The sequence below is a fragment of the Mus pahari genome, chromosome 23 (genome assembly GCF_900095145.1).
Source record: "Mus pahari chromosome 23, PAHARI_EIJ_v1.1, whole genome shotgun sequence".
Lineage (NCBI taxonomy): Eukaryota > Metazoa > Chordata > Mammalia > Rodentia > Muridae > Mus > Mus pahari.
Window position 1 is genome coordinate 5,202,163 of NC_034612.1, and position 15,373 is coordinate 5,217,535.

The 15,373-nt window shown below is 49.5% G+C and overlaps 3 protein-coding genes across 3 annotated transcripts; 1 reads left to right on the forward strand and 2 right to left on the reverse strand.

The window, feature by feature from the left end:
* Positions 1-19: 19 nt before the first annotated feature.
* Gatc (glutamyl-tRNA amidotransferase subunit C) lies at positions 20-7,064 on the reverse strand. Its single transcript, XM_021187138.2, has 3 exons — positions 6,747-7,064; positions 2,268-2,371; positions 20-1,196 (listed from the first exon to the last, which is right to left on the reverse strand). Exons 1-3 carry the CDS (start codon positions 7,052-7,054, stop codon positions 1,141-1,143), a joined length of 468 nt encoding a protein of 155 aa, XP_021042797.1. The 5' UTR covers positions 7,055-7,064; the 3' UTR covers positions 20-1,140.
* A 71-nt stretch (positions 7,065-7,135) lies between these two features.
* On the forward strand, positions 7,136-9,539 carry Triap1 (TP53 regulated inhibitor of apoptosis 1). The gene is made up of 2 exons (XM_021187128.2): positions 7,136-7,315; positions 8,651-9,539. Exons 1-2 carry the CDS (start codon positions 7,169-7,171, stop codon positions 8,732-8,734), a joined length of 231 nt encoding a protein of 76 aa, XP_021042787.1. The 5' UTR covers positions 7,136-7,168; the 3' UTR covers positions 8,735-9,539.
* A 1,960-nt stretch (positions 9,540-11,499) lies between these two features.
* Positions 11,500-14,788, reverse strand: LOC110313018 (cytochrome c oxidase subunit 6A1, mitochondrial). Its single transcript, XM_021187029.2, has 3 exons — positions 14,658-14,788; positions 14,387-14,529; positions 11,500-11,782 (listed from the first exon to the last, which is right to left on the reverse strand). Exons 1-3 carry the CDS (start codon positions 14,767-14,769, stop codon positions 11,699-11,701), a joined length of 339 nt encoding a protein of 112 aa, XP_021042688.1. The 5' UTR covers positions 14,770-14,788; the 3' UTR covers positions 11,500-11,698.
* Between the last annotated feature and the right edge of the window lie 585 nt (positions 14,789-15,373).

Genomic DNA, 15,373 nt, shown 5'->3' on the forward strand with positions numbered 1-15,373 from the left:
CGAACTCAGAAATCCGCCTGCCTCTGCCTCCCAAGTGCTGGGACTACAGGTGTGCGCCACCACGCCCGGCTCATTTTCTTTTCCAGAGAGGGTTTCTCAGAATAATTCTGCCTCTGTAGACCAGGCTGGCCTTGAACTCAGGGATCTGTTGGCCTCTGCCTACCAAGTGTTGGAATTAAAGACACAGAGCCACCACACCTGGGATAGGAAGTTCTCTCAATGACTGCAGGATCTCTGACCCAGACTTGGAGTTATTACATTTCAGACCTGTTATTGTAAATTGAACTCTGTAATAGGAGTTCACTGAGGTGGTTCACGCCTCCAATCCCTGTGCTTGGGAGGCTGTAGCAGGAAGATAGCTGTGCGCTCAAGGCCAGTCTGATGTACAGAGAGGCCGTATCTGAGCAACAAGAAAATGGGGTGTGTGGGGGACACAGACACTGCAGATAAAAGGAAGAGGAAGAATGAAGATGGGCCCAGGGCTATTTTTAACAAGTTCTCTTTTCAGAAAGGAACTATTTGGCTGGTGTTAATATTGCATGGTATGTGTGTGGGGGTTGGGTGTTCATGTATACTCTGTGTGTGTGTGTGTGTGTGTGTGTGTGTGTTGTGTTCATGGACACTGAGTGCAAGGTGGGGGTTGGATAAAAATAAGAAAGATTGAGAAAGAAAGATGGTTCTGAATTAGGAGTTCCCAGGCTGTAGTTTACTTTGATACTATTCAAACTTATCCATAAAACAAGCCCTCTGGTAGGAATAAGGTGGTACCCAGAAACAGATGGTGATGTGGTGATGTGCTGCCTCTGAAGCCAGTGGAAAAGCAACTAAAAAGAACTGGTTTATCTCTTCATCTGTTCTTACATATAAACAGAAAAGCCCGCATAGGTATAGTTTGACAAGGTAGTGTTTTTTAGGTGCAGAGGAGGGAGGAAGTTGTTTTCCATACAGAACAAGTCTGAGTACTTGATCCATTTCCTTGGAAGCAGACTTGTGGTTTTCTGTTAGCTGGGTGTTGTCCAGTTCTGTCTTCGGCTCAATTACCAAGAAACTTTAAATGTCCAGTTTATACTAGAATTCACAGTAGCAAATGACCACCCTTGTGAGTACACCATGTTGACAGGGTGCCCTTTCCCAGAATAGTTACTCTGCTGTGGAAGAAGGAATCTTGTTTACCATGTCTGGCAAAGGAATATTACCTGTTTGAAAAATAAGAAGAACATTAGAGTTGAGCCTGATGTCCAGCTGGCTCTCCTAAACTAACTGGTCACTTGGATTTCAAGGAGAACTGGAAGTAAGTATTGATGCCGTCCTTCCTAACCCTCAAGCATCAGTTAACGGTTCAGAGTGAAGCCAGATCTGTGCTGTTCAGTGCACACAGGCAAAGGTACAGATGCAGGTAAGAGTGAAAGACAGATTGAATCTCTGTAAAGGCAGGATCAAGGTCCTGTCTGCAGTGTGATCCCTAGGTCATGAAGTAGGAGCAACCACTGGCCCTGCCATCGCAGGATTGTAAGGACCTTTAGCCAGCCGAGGCAAACAGCATAGTGAGCGGAGAGTTCCGTCCTCCTGCTCACAGGGTTTATTGCTGACTGCCTGGCCCTGGCGTCTGAGGTGGAAGCTGAGAACTCATGCACAGGAGACAAGTGTTAACCTATGCACAGTGAGGCTGGAAACGCATGTGCTACATCAGGGATTACAAACCATGGCTGACATACATACAGGTATGTCTCAGCTGGCCTGTGTGGCACTGTTAAGTCTTCTTTTTTCTTTTTTTTTTTTTTTTTTTTTTTGGTTTTTCGAGACAGGGTTTCTCTGTGTAGCCCTGGCTGTCCTGGAACTCCTCTGTAGACCAGGCTGGCCTCGAACTCAGAAATCCACCTGCCTCTGCCTCCCGAGTGCTGGGATTAAAGGCGTACGCCACCACGCCTGGCTAAGTCTTCTTATTTGAATTGATTGCCAATAAAGTTGAGGAAATGCCAGACAGATGTCACGTACTTAATTTCCCAAGCAAATAGGCTCGGGTTACTCTGGTTGAGGAGTCAGCTGTGCCTGTACACAGGCTTCCAGGTGCAGAGAGATGTGCGGTCTGTTGCACACCCCCCCTTAATCCTGCACTTCTCTCTCAGTGTGGCTGGACCCTAAAGTTGAATATGACTCCTGGACACTTGTTATTTACAGTGCCACCACTTGTGTGCAGTTTGTCCTTTTGCATTCAGATTGTATTTGTCTCCAGCAAGAATGTCTGAGCCACTCTGGGTATCACATACCTGGGGGGGCCACAAAGTATTCCTCCACAACATGACTGGAATTCTGTAGTAGTTCTTCAGCACAGCTGCCTTCTGCTACATTGTCAGATCTTAAGTAGAGACATCTGTAAAACACAAACGCCAGAGTTACGTCTGAGAGACTTGAGGCTTCTAGGGCACAGAGGGACAGGACCCCTAAGGAGGCTGTGGGGGGCAGGACGGTCTTGGCTGTGGTTGCTGTCCCTAGTTAGGAGTGCTGTGGTAAAAGAGGACCACAGAGCTGGAGCAGTAGGTCAGTAGTTCAATGACTGCTGCTTGTATGTGAGGCTCTGAATTAAATCCCTAACACAGAAGTGAGAGAAAAAACAAAACCATGTGAAGGTGGCCACTGGTCTTTCTGTGACTTAGGGTTCTGTTGGCAGACCCCTAAGAGCATAGATCTTAAGTCAGCTGACTTGAAGCCCTAATACCACAGGGTACTTAGCACCTCTGTGTTTTAAGTTTTCTTTATAAACATCAAATGTAACAATTTAAGTTTTTATTATGTATGTGCATGTCTATGTGGGTATGTGCTCATGAGCACAGGTGCCTGTGGAAGCCAAAGGCATCAGATGCTCTGGAGTCAGTGAGAGACAATTATGACCTGTCTGGCTGGTTTGCGTGCTGGGCACTCTGCATGAACAGTTCTCATTCATAACCACTGAGCCATGGATTCAGCCTCAAAATGTTTGTTTGGTTAAAGAAAACAGAGTGGAGTAGTGGAAAAGGGTCCAGCAAGGGTGATGCAGTTCCCCTCCACACAAGCGCTGTGACACTCTCATACCCATCTCCAATAAATGCAATACAAGCAGAAACGTGAGGCAGGTTTGGTGGCGTATACTGACACACGAGGCTGAGGCAGGTGCACCACAAGTGGGAGGCGGACAACTGCTGTATGGAGGGTTTCCAGGAATACTAACAAACATCTACTCACTATGACAGATCCAAGTCTAGCTTGGTGAAGCAGTAGGTTTCACGGGTTACTTGTAGGAGCATGAACTTTACAACACTGGAAAGGAAAATAGCTTTCCCACCAACTGTTAACTGGTGGTAAATCTTGGGGAGGGGTAGGGCCTCATGAACTCCTTCCTCCAAAACAGAGTCAAGGAGCCTGAGGTGAGCGAGTCTCCTTTGGATAGTTTGACCTGCGGACAGCTCAGGACAGCATCAGCGACGTCACACTGTTAAGACAGTGTTCCACAACAAACACATTGATCCTGTCTTAAAATGGGAAATGCAAACACTGAGGCCACAGTGCTGGGCCAGCGTCCTTGCAGCAACTCCAGAATCTAAAGTTCTAAACAGGCCTGACTGAGGTTGAGGAAGGGAGAGTTTTGTTTGGCTTTGGTAATGCCGAGGAACTGGCCAAGGACTTCATGCTTACTGGCCTTGGGGCATTCATTTGTGAGATTTTATTTTACATGATTGGGGGTGTTGCTTGTGTGTGTGTGTACCCAAAGAGGACAGAAGAAGGCATTGGATTCCCTTGTAATTACAATTACGGAGGATTGTTAGCTACCACAAGGGTGCTGGAATTGAACCTAGCTAGGTCTTCTGCTATTCCCTGAGCCACCTTCTCCAGCCCCAGAAGATTTTTCAAAAATAGTTTTTAGTTGGGTGTATGTGAGGGGGTCTGAGCGCCCTTGCCTCTGGAGGCCCTGGAGCTGGAATTGTGGCTGTTTGTGAGCTACCTAACGTGGATGTTGGGACTCAGTTTGGGGGACCTCGTTGCAAGAACTGCAGCATATGTTCTTAACTAAGCCATCTCTCCAGCCTCTATCTGTTTTTTGGAAACATGGTCTCCTTCAATCACTGACTAAACTCAAAAGCTGCATCAGTCTTGCTGGAGCATCCCAAGGCCTGCAGTTGTGGGTTTGAGCCTCCACGGCCAGCTTCAGGCCAGTTATTCACTAAGTACAGTGAGTCTTAATGCTCTTTAAGTCATCCGTTTCCATAACGTTGGCATCTAAGCTAACATAAGCTATGCACTTTCCTGTGAGGAATGTAAACTCATTCTTTCTGCATCCTAATCCCAATGAGGAATCCTGGTTGAGAAGGGGTTATGAACTACTTACCTCTACCTATGAAAGTGGACAGGCGATTTACCCCAGTAACAGGGAGCTCTCTGCAGCAGAGAGAGGAGGGACTTGGCTTCTGGGTCTTGAACCGTGCAACAGTTGGATCACTTTGCTTCTGTGACTCCCTGGTTGCTGTGAACTACAACTTGTAGCTGCAAAGCTTTTCCCTTCTATTTCCGTTTTTACTTTGGTACAGGCTTAGAAAGAGAGCTTAGCTGACTTGTTCCAGACGTTAGTGAGCTAGAGTTACAGCTCAGTGGTACAATACTTCCTTTGCAAAAGGCTTGATGAGGCTGGAGAGATGGCTCAGTGGTTAAGAGCACTGACTGCTCTTCCAGAGGTCCTGAGTACAATTCCCAGCAACCACATGGTGGCTCACAGCCATCTGTAATGGGATCTGATGCCCTCTTCTGGTGTGTCTGAAGACAGCAACAGTGTACTTACATAAAATCTTAAAAAAAAAGTACGTGCGCTCATGGAGATCAGGACAACCTGGAGGAGTTGGCTCTACCATGTGAAGTGGGACTCAGGTTTGAACGCAGATCATCAGGCTTGTCAGCAGGTGCCTTTATCCACAGAGCCATCTAGTTTCTGTTTTAATAAAGTGCCGAAGTATTTGGCTGCAGTGAAGCTGGTCTGGATTTGAGAAGATGGCAAAAGGGGAATTTAGGTGTTACTACATGGCCTGTCACAGCACTACGTGAGAGTTACAGGTTATGAGCCTCAGGTCCTGGGTTTTCCTGTGAAAGTCTGCGCCTGCACTCTGCCTTCCAAAGTCATATAGGTCGTCTGATAACTGAGACACCGGACACAAACTCCTAGCCCACAGCACTGGCACACTAAGGCTTTGTAGATCAACTCAAACAATACATTGTTAGTGTGTAGATAGATTTCTACTAGCCAGAGGAAAACTTGTTAGAGTCAATTCTCTGCTTCTACCATGCGGGTCTTTTATTTATTTATTTATTTATTTATTTATTTATTATATGTAAGTACACGGTAGCTGTCTTCAGACACTCTAGAAGAGGGTGTCAGATCTGGTTACGGGTGGTTGTGAGCCACCATGTGGTTGCTGGGATTTGAACTCCAGACCTTTGGAAGAGCAGTCGGATGTTCTTACCCACTGAGCCATCTCACCAGCCCTACCATGTGGGTCTTAAGGATCAATCTAAGATCATTGGAATTGGTAGCAATTGCCCTCACCCGCTGATCCCACTACCACCACCACTGCTGACTCCTCTTTGATTCTATTCTCTCCCCCAAATAGATTAATGAGATGTTCATTTGAGCATTTCCCAAGCATTTACTCAGTGTTAGACATAAAAAAAAAAAATCCAAATGTGACTCATGCTACTTGGATAAACAGAAGGGGAAAGGCAAAGAACTGTCATTTAAGTAGACACGCTGTGATTAACAGCACTTTTGAATATCAGTAGAACCATAAAAAATGTACTGTATAAAGGAATTAAAGACTTAATGGCAGTCGACAACTCAAGAGAGGAGAATTAGTAGGAGAAGTAGGTGGGATAAGGAGCTGGTAAAAGTGAGGACTGAAAATTGTGGGTTAAACCTAACAGGGAGGGAGAAGTCAAGAAGCTGAAAGAACCTGACAGTGCTGGCTTGGAGAGATGGGGAAGGGCTGTGACAGCCGAGGACCTGAGGCACTAAAGACCACGAGCACGTGTCCTGAAGATCTTGGGTGGGAAAATGACATCAGGTATCTGATGTGAAGTACTGGGTAATCAGGCAAATAGTGTTAACCTCTGGATCTGAGCATCAGATCAAAGACAGGAAGGCGAGAAGGACAGGAGACTAACAAGATTTAAACTTTGCAAAGCATTTCAGTGATGTCATGAAACCGATGCTATGGGTGGTAAAACAGGCCTATAAATATCACTGAGGAAACAACAAGATAAACTTGGGTTCAAAGCCATTCCGCGAAATTTAGCCAGATTCTGTCTCAAAAAAAAAAAAGCATAACTTACTTGTTATTTGGATATCCCATATCAGCATATGAACTGACTTGAGGTTATACATATAAATAGTGTTTAACTTCTTCAGATATTTAATCTGATGCTCAGGTAGGCAAGTGAAAACACTTTAAGGAAATGAACGTGGTTTGTAAGGCAGTCGAGGCTGGAGGGTACTGAGGGGACAGCTCACCAGAGAGGGTGGGTAAGGGCTCTTTGAAATAGGCGATTCTCGGACTTGGTTCCTATTTACTTGGAGACTGCGAAGGCTAGAGGATTCTACACGGGAGTGACGGGATCTATGATGGGGTAGGGGAAGAGTGAAGCCATCCTCGCGGTGACTGGGCAAGTTTCCAGTTAAGCAAAGGACCTGAAACAGCCTCGCAGGTCCGAGGCCGCAGCTGGGCGTCTACCTGTCTTCCAGGACCGACTCCAGGGGCTCCACCCCGTCGGTGTCCACGGCATGCAGCTGATCCGCAAAGGCGATGGCTTTCTCTAGCCGGTCCACCGCCTCGCGGCTGCCGAAGTTCACCAGTGCCAGCCGCTCCAGATGCTCGATTACCGCGGGGGACACGCGAGCGGTGCCCTGCGGGACGAGGTGCGGAACCTGGGTCCCCGGCCCCGCCGCCTGGACCTTTCCCTGTGGACCCGCGTTGGAAGCAAAGCTTCGGCCCGCGTCCAGCGGGACGCGAAATCGCACCCTCGCCGCCCGTGACCACATTGCTTTTGCTTCTCGGCCTCCGTAGCGACAAACGGTAGGGCGACGCGCGCGCACGCGCGCGCCAAGGTGACGACGTCAGAGCGCAACGCCGTCCCCACAGCTGCCATCATCGCCATGAACAGCGTCGGCGAGGCTTGCACTGACATGAAGCGCGAGTACGACCAGTGCTTCAACCGCTGGTTTGCTGAGAAGTTCCTCAAAGGGGACGGCTCCGGGGACCCGTGCACCGACCTCTTCAAACGCTACCAGCAGTGCGTGCAGGTGAGCCTCGCCCCGCATCGCCGCCGCACCCAGCCCTCCTCCGCCACCCCCCGAAACCGCCGGGCTGTCGCCACTTGACGCACCGGGATGCCTTTGCGGTGCTCTGCTTTTTACAGAGTACATTAGCATTTTGTTGTTGTCGCTGCTCATTTATTTGGAAATCATGACAAACTTGCAAGTAGTTATCTTCGTCGGTGTCTTTAAAAGATTGGCGTGGGGCCGGGCGTAGTGGCGCACGCCTTTAATCCCAGCGCTCGGGAGGCAGAGCCTGGTCTACAGAGTGAGTTCCAGGACAGCCAGGGCTATGCAGAAAAATCCGGTCTGGGGCTGGGGGGGGGGTTGCAAATGTGTGTGTTCGCGTCCGCGATATGGGCGGAGACAACTTCCGGGAGTCAGTTTACTCCTTTCAGATTTATGTGGGTTCTGAGAATAAAGTTCAGGTCACCAGTCTTGGTGACAAGACGTTCTATCTATCTATCTATCTATCTATCTATCTATCTAATGTTTTCTACTATCTATATTTTACACATGGAAAAACTGATAGAAACAGGAAGAGAATGATTGTTTTGGTGGTGGGTCATTTCATTGTTCTTGGGGTGGATGGTGTTCACTGTTTTCTAGATTGCTAAGGCATAGAGACATCGCCTGATTTGTTACGATCTTCTCATTGCTGTTTTCCTCCACCAATTTACCGGTTGTAGCCAGTAAGGTTTGATTTCAGTACATCCTCTCCATTTCAGAAGCTACCATTAGCCAGTTCTCAGAAGGGAAGGTGACTCAAGGTCACATAGCCCCTCGGACTGGGATTCGGATTGAACACTGTCGCTAAGAGTTAGGTACCTGAACTGACTTCCTGCCTCACCTCCCTGAGTCCCACACAGGATTTATATTACAGTCTGTACAGTGGCACCGCTTTGTTAAAACAGGGCTAAGCCTACTCACTTTTATACCCAGGATTCAGAGGCAGGCAGGTGTGTGTGAGTTCCAGACTAGCCAGGGCTACACAATGAGACTTTGTCTCAAAAAAAAAAAGGGTGCCCAGCCAGGTGTGGTGGCGCACCCCTTTAATCCCAGCACTTGGGAGACAGAGGCAGGCGGATTTCTGAGTTCGAGGCCAGCCTGGTCTACAGAGTGAGTTCCAAGACAGCCAGGGCTACACAGAGAAACCCTGTCTCACAAAAACAAAACACAACAACAACAAAAGGGTGCCTCTTGAATGGTGGGTTTCAAGCCTTTCTAGTTCAGTCTGGTTTACTTCTGTACCATTACACCTCGGTTACAAAACATGGGCTGCAAGCTACCGTGGACTGATAGTACATTTTCTTCCCCCTTTAGAAAGCAATCAAGGAGAAAGAGATTCCTATTGAAGGGCTGGAGTTCATGGGCCATGGCAAAGAAAAGCCGGAAAACGCCTCTTGACTTGCCTGCCACTCAGAAGACCTCAGTGAAGTGAGAGGCTCCTGGGTTCTGTCAGGGAAGACTGTGACGCTAGCATGGGATTTCAAGACGTTAAAGGTGTCCTCCTCCATTCTGAAGCTGTCATTCCCACTTTGGGGCAACTTCACTTTTGCTGGCATCTTGAGGAACGCCTCATGCCACAGCGGAACAGCTTCTTGGGGTTATGGTTGCAAACTATGGCCTGGCATCAGCTTTAACTGGTCCTTGGATGTGAATATGGTAAACTGGTCAGGATCAAGGCTGGCAGCGTTTGCTGCAGAGGACACAGGTGTACTCTATGGGAGGCATTGCTCACAGTGGCCAGTCGGGACCTCTTTTTCCTCTCAGGAATGCTCTGAAAAGGGACGCGGACACAACCGGTTAAATCACTGCTTGGAAACATGATTGCAGTTTTATAGTAACGCTTTCGACTGCTGGTGGCCTGGGTTATGGAAGAAGACAGCTTTGCTGAGCTCCTGCCTTAACAAGGTGTCAGCTTATCACTCTAAAGCTCCTGAAATGACAGAAGCACCAACTTTGGAGCTCCCTGCGTTGCTGCTCATTAACTCCAACCCCTGGGGTGGCCGTGCAAGGCACCTGCGGTCACCTGCGTCCCAGGTCTGCTGTTGCTGACTTTCAACCCCACGAGTTCAAGTCCGTGTGCATATCACATAAAAGGCAAATGCACCCGGCTAATTGGGGGAAAGGTGCTTACTGATTTTTGTTTGCCTACTATGCCCTAAGTCTGTAATCATGAAATGAAATAAATCTTAAAATTCAAACGTTACTCTTTGCTCCTGAGACTCTGCCCCGTGATCTCTTCGCTGCAGAGCCAGCTTTGCCTTGTAACTTGATTTAATTAAGCCTAGGTGACCTATCAGCACTCAGTTAGAAATCTGACATTCATGGCCTCCTGCCTCTGCGGACAAGCTGGATTACACATGCTCACCTGTATAAACGGCTTCTTTAAATGTTATGTATTGTGGTCTCAACAATGTTAAGTGGGCCTCACAGCTGACTACCTGCCCAGGACTTAGTATATCCCTAAAGTCAGGTGAGAGCTGCTGGACAAAAGGTTTGCATTGTTTCCCGTGTTACTAAGTACTATTTCATCTTAATTTGACCAACCCTAATGCCATTTCAAAACATTTTAATTTTTAGAAAAATGTGGCTATCTAAAAAAAATCTGTATTTTTCAACTGGTTAAGGAACATTGTCCTCATCTGAGAGTCCTTGGAATGTAACTCAGGCCACCCGTCTTACCTGATTTCTGTACTACTGAGGTCAAACCCAGGATTTCTTGCACTCCAGCGCTTATCAACTGAGCTACATCCCAGGACCAGTTCTGATCAAGGTTTCATGTAGGCCAGGCTGGTGAACTCGTGACCCTCTGCCTCCGCCTCCCAAGATTATAGGTGTGTGCCGCCACACTGTGGGGGTCTCACTTTTCTATCGCTATGAAGACACCGTCACTAAGGCCACTTGTAAAAGTTTGAGACTCACAGCTCCATGATCATGCCAGGGAAATGGCAGCAGACCGGCAGGCATGAAGCTGGAGCAGTAGCTGAGGACCTCGATGATGATCCATAGACACAAGGCAGCGACTGAGAATGGCCTGTTTGAAACTTCAGGCCTGCCTGCCCCTAGTGACTTATCTCCAACAAGCCCATGCCTTCTAATGCTTCCCAGATAGTCCTACCAACTGGGGACCGAGGACTGATGAGGCCATTCTCATTCCAATCACACTGGGGTAGCAATCATAATTCACGTGGGCACACATCATGGTGTGCACGTAGAAGTGAGTCTGTCCTCCCCTTCCAGTGTGCACTTCCTGGGCATCAAACTCCAGCCACCAGACTCAGCGCGAGCACCACCACCTGCTGAGCCAGGGTGGCTTTGAACTGTGGCCTCAGACTACCAGAGGTCTTTTGTGAGATGGTGGGTGTGGCAATCATTTTTAGCTACGGTGAGACTGACTTAACCTTTCAGAATAGACTTGAGACTCACTGAAATCATGGCACGGCACACGCCTTAACCTGGCTACTCCCCATGGTGACGGTGAGGTGACAGCCTAGGAGTTCAAGACCACCTAAAAGAGCAGCTACTCAGGCCGCTTGCTCTACACCGCATCCGACAATAAAACTGCTCAGAGCAGCATGCTCACTCTTCCTACCTGACTTCAGCCTCTTAAAGGTCTTCCATTTGACGAGCAACTGATGGCAACGCTGTTGTCTGGTAACTACCACTGCTGTGTTGTTCGTTTTCCTAGACAGGGTTTCCCTTGTATCCCTGGCTGGCCTGGAATTCGCTCTGTAGGCCAGGCTGGCCTTGAACTTGGAGCTCTGCCTGCCTCTGCCTCCAGAGTGTGCCATCGCTGTCTGAGAAATTCTTTTCCTAAAGGTAAAAACTCAGCTCCTTTCGTAGATTGCTACAGGAGCTGCTGTGACCAGAGAGCTCACTAAAGCTCAGGCACTTGGTTCAGGGCCTGTGCAGCTGGACGGACCTGAAACGTGCTATGCAGCCCAGTCTCTGAAGTTGTCAAGTCTATTGATCACCCACTGTCTGTCAAGGAGCCCATCCCAATGGTAACTCTACCTCTCTCTGCTCTTAGTCACTTGGCTTTGCCTCCCTAAGCACAAGAAACCGGCAGGGAGCCAGCTAGGAACAGTATTGGGTGGGCTGAACCAGGTCTGAAACACTGCACAACAGTCATGTCAGCATCTGAGGAAAAAAACGCACCGTCCAGCTCACGGACAATCTAAGTTTAAATTATTTATTTAAGCCACCTCCTCTTACAAGCAAAGGGATGGAAGATCAGAGTAATGGTCGCCATCTGAGAAAAGGAAAGATGAGCTTAGCATCCAATGGGCTTTCGTGGTCCACACAGAGTAAGGGTCCAAAACCAGTGCTGTGGTCCCTTGCTGCCTGGGGAAGGCCAGGTTCTCTTTACTCATCCTCATAGCCGGTCGGAAGTGGGTTCACATGAGGGTTGTGGAAGAGGGTATGGTTGCCGTCTCCCCAGGGGAAGGGCTGTGGAGCAAAGATGTCAGTTAGTTATTTCCAGAAAATGCTCAGAATTCAAAGAGATAATATATAAAATCAAAGTGGTAAATGTGTCCTTTACTAGCAGAAATTTACTGACATAAAAATTTCAACTTTCCCAGAGCTTTTTCTTATTTTTTAATTTTTTATGTAATTTTAATTTATGTAATTATGCATAAGCACTCTGTCTTCACAAAAGAAGGATTGAGATCCCATTACAGATGGTTGTGAGCTGCCATGTGGGTGCTGGAAACTGAACTCAGGACCCCTGGAGAAGCAGCCAGTGCTCTAACACCACTGAGCCATCGCACCTTTTGAGTAGATGGTAAGACAAGCGAGCTACCCGGGAGCCGGGCGTGGTGGCGCACACCTTTAATCCCAGCACTCGGGGAGCAGAGGTAGCTACCGGGGAAGGAGATGGCTCAGCAGGTAAGAGCATGTACTGTTCTGCACTTGAACATTACCCACCCATGGCAGGCAGCTCATATCTGCTACTACTACAGCCCTAGAAAACCTGAAGCCCCCTTTGGCTTTCTTGGGCATACACACATAATTTAATAAAAGAAAATAGATCTTAACATAAGATGTTGGAAAAGTGGCTCAGTGGATAAGATATGTTCCTCCAAAATTCTCCCAGACTTCAGATGAGGTGACTCACAACTGTGGCTTACAATGCTCCAGGAACCTCACACCTCTGACATCACAAACACCTGCACTCACATGCACATACTCGTGTGTACACACACACTGACCGCTCTTCTAAGAGGTCCTGAGTTCAATTCCCAGCAACCACATGGTGGCTCACAACCATCTGTAATGGGATTCCCTCTTCTGGTGTGTCTCAAGACTGCTACCATGTACTCATAAAAATATAAATAAGTCTTAAAGCCGGGCGTGGTGACACAGGCCTTTAATCCCAGCACTTGGGAGGCAGAGGCAGGCGAATTTCTGAGTCCAGCCCGGTCTACAGAGTAAGTTCCAGGACAGCCAGGGCTACACAGAGAAACCCTGTCTTGAGAAACAAACACCCCACAAAAATCTTAAACAAATAAAAAGCCTAACTCTAAAACTAACTTGTTTTGAGTGTGCATGTATATGGCCACTGTCAGAGACAACTTGTGTGTGTAGGCTAAGTTCTCTCCTACATAGTGGATCCCAGAGACTGGCTCTCACTGGCAGGCTTGGTAGCAAGTTCCTTTACCCGCTGAGCATCTCTGAGCCCTGAAACAGGGCTTCCTTATCTAGCTAACCTGGAACACTAAACAGAACAGTCTGATCCAAAACTTAGCACGCCCCCCTTGCCTCTGCCTGCCGTGCTGGGATTACAGCATGCATGACTCTGCCAATCACATTTAGTTTTGTCTGGTTTTGAGACAGGGTCTCTTTATGTGGCCCTGGATGTCCTAGACTGTGCTATGCTGACCAGAGATCCACCTGCCTCTGCCACCATGAATATTATTATGTGTACGTCTCTGTGGGTATATGCACAAGAGTGTGGGTGTACACACAGACCAAAGATACCAGTCCTGCCTGCAGCTGGAGCAAAAGAACGTTGTGAGCCACCCACTGGGGCACTGGAAACTAAATTAGGCTCTTCTGTAAGAGGAGCAGCATTCTACACCACTGGGTCCTCTCCAGTCCCTTCCCACCATGTTTGAAAAGCATTGCTCTTGGTCAATAGCTCACAACCACTTTTGGCTTTCTGTGATAACCCCATTTAGCCCAAGCTAATCTCCATTTCATAACAACGTGGCAGAGAATGACCAGGAGCTACTACTGGTCCTCTTGTTTTCTGCCCCCAATTGCCAGGGGCGGGATATGGGAGCATTATCTAGAGGGGTTAGGAGGGGGGTGCTACTGCCATCTAGTGGGCAGAGCCCCAAGGCAAGGATGCTGTCAAACCTCTTTTCTTTTTTTCTGAGAACGTCTCACCTCACCCCTGGCTGTCCTGGAGCTCACTAAACAGACCAGGCTGGCCTTGAACTCAAGACATCGGCTCTCTTTGGCCTCCCAGGTGCTGAGGCTGTACGCCGCGTGGCCTCGAGCCTCGTGGGTTGTAAAATTGAAGTCTAGAATAAGTCTCTGCAAGGCCAGTCTTAGGAGAATTAGGTGATACCGTTTTTTAAGGAGCTAGATGAGACATTGTAACTGTCCACACCAAGAACCAAGGCATGAAACTGATAAAACGACAGGCACTGCGAGAAACGGGCCGTCTGTGCTAACGCCTACGCCAATCGCCGGGATCCCGGCTATGAAGGGACACCCCAGACCTCCGAGCCTTCCCGCAGGAAACGGCGTCTCAGGTGCACCATTAGACACAAGTCGGGGGAACTGAAAACCCGCAGGCCATTTCCTGGGCGACCTCTTAAGAAAACCGAGTCGCGACCCACAAACCGGCTTCCCTCCCGTCCAACGAAGAGTAAATAAAACTTTCTATCTGCGCGGACGGACGGACGGATGGGCAGCCAGGATCCTTAAAACGCGCCCCAGGGCTGGGCCAGGGGAGTGGAGAACCCCGCCATAACGGACGCCTGGAGGACGGACGGACGGACGGACGGACGGGCGGGCGGGCAGCAGGGGCGCAGCGCCTACCTTGGTCCTGATGCGGAGGTGCGGGTAGGCGACGAACGGGGGCCTCTCGTGCTCTTCGTGCCGCGACTTGAGGAACACGTTGAGCATGCTCACTCCCACCCCGGGCAGCGCCACGAAGTAGGTGAGGGCCTTCCACATCCGAGCTGCGGCGGGGACCACCGCGTCAGCCCGGCCGCTCCCTCCCGCCAAGGTCACCGTCACCGCCCCGGCCCCGCCGCCGCACGCCACCCGCCCAGACCCCCACGCCCACCCGGCAGCCTGAACCCGGTACCTGAACCCTCCTCGCCGTGGGCGCCGCTCGACATGGGCCGCCCCACCCCGGGGAGGGCCCGGCCCAGCGGCCGAGAGACCCGAGACGCAGACAGCACCGCCGACGCCATCATGGAACTACGCCGGTGCGCCGGAAGCGGAAATGGGGGTGGCTGGGAACTCGAGCGCCTGCGCACATTGTCCGTCCCCGGGGTCGGGGTGGGGGGGAGGCGCGAGCGAGAGCGCGCATGCGCCCCGTGCCTGCGCCCCACCTCCCTGCCGTCAGCGCCTAGGTGAGGGTGTCCGCGGAGTTGAACTTCTGCGGGCTTTTCTGGTTTTTAATCGCTCCCTTTTTTGGAATCCCTGGACAGGATCTGAAGTGCGGAGAGCAAATCACGTTAGCGGAGGCGCCATTCTCTTGCCTCCCTCGCTGCCTTCTAATTCCGCGATTTCCCAGACCCCCCCCAACACCCTTGTCCTTGTCGTGATCAGTCATTGTCCTTACCAAGCTTTAAGGCCGATGTTATTCTCTTCCGTGACGCCCTACACAGACTGTAAAGTCCGCGGTGCTCAGATTTTTGCCAGCGCTGCATTCTGAGAGTTACCCGAAATCTTGCCTGGCGAGTAGCAGGGGCTTTTTTTGGTTTTTCGAGATAGGGTTTCTCTGTGTAACCCCGGCTGTCCTGGAACTCACTCTGTAGACCAGGCTGGCCTCGAACTCAGAAATCCGCCTGCCTC

What these genes read in the sequence shown, in the direction of transcription:
- Gatc (XM_021187138.2), bottom strand. Translation starts at nt 7,054, where the DNA reads ATGTGGTCACGGGCGGCGAGGGTGCGATTTCGCGTCCCGCTGGACGCG. An exon ending in GAGTCGGTCCTGGAAGACAG is followed by an intron (nt 2,372 to 6,746) that starts GTAGACGCCCAG and finishes TGTGTTTTACAG; the next exon opens with ATGTCTCTACTTAAGATCTG. An exon ending in ATACTTTGTGGCCCCCCCAG is followed by an intron (nt 1,197 to 2,267) that starts GTATGTGATACC and finishes TTTTTCAAACAG; the next exon opens with GTAATATTCCTTTGCCAGAC.
- Triap1 (XM_021187128.2), top strand. Translation starts at nt 7,169, where the DNA reads ATGAACAGCGTCGGCGAGGCTTGCACTGACATGAAGCGCGAGTACGAC. An exon ending in GCTACCAGCAGTGCGTGCAG is followed by an intron (nt 7,316 to 8,650) that starts GTGAGCCTCGCC and finishes TTCCCCCTTTAG; the next exon opens with AAAGCAATCAAGGAGAAAGA.
- LOC110313018 (XM_021187029.2), bottom strand. Translation starts at nt 14,769, where the DNA reads ATGATGGCGTCGGCGGTGCTGTCTGCGTCTCGGGTCTCTCGGCCGCTG. An exon ending in CCACGGCGAGGAGGGTTCAG is followed by an intron (nt 14,530 to 14,657) that starts GTACCGGGTTCA and finishes TCCCCGCCGCAG; the next exon opens with CTCGGATGTGGAAGGCCCTC. An exon ending in ACCTCCGCATCAGGACCAAG is followed by an intron (nt 11,783 to 14,386) that starts GTAGGCGCTGCG and finishes TTTGCTCCACAG; the next exon opens with CCCTTCCCCTGGGGAGACGG.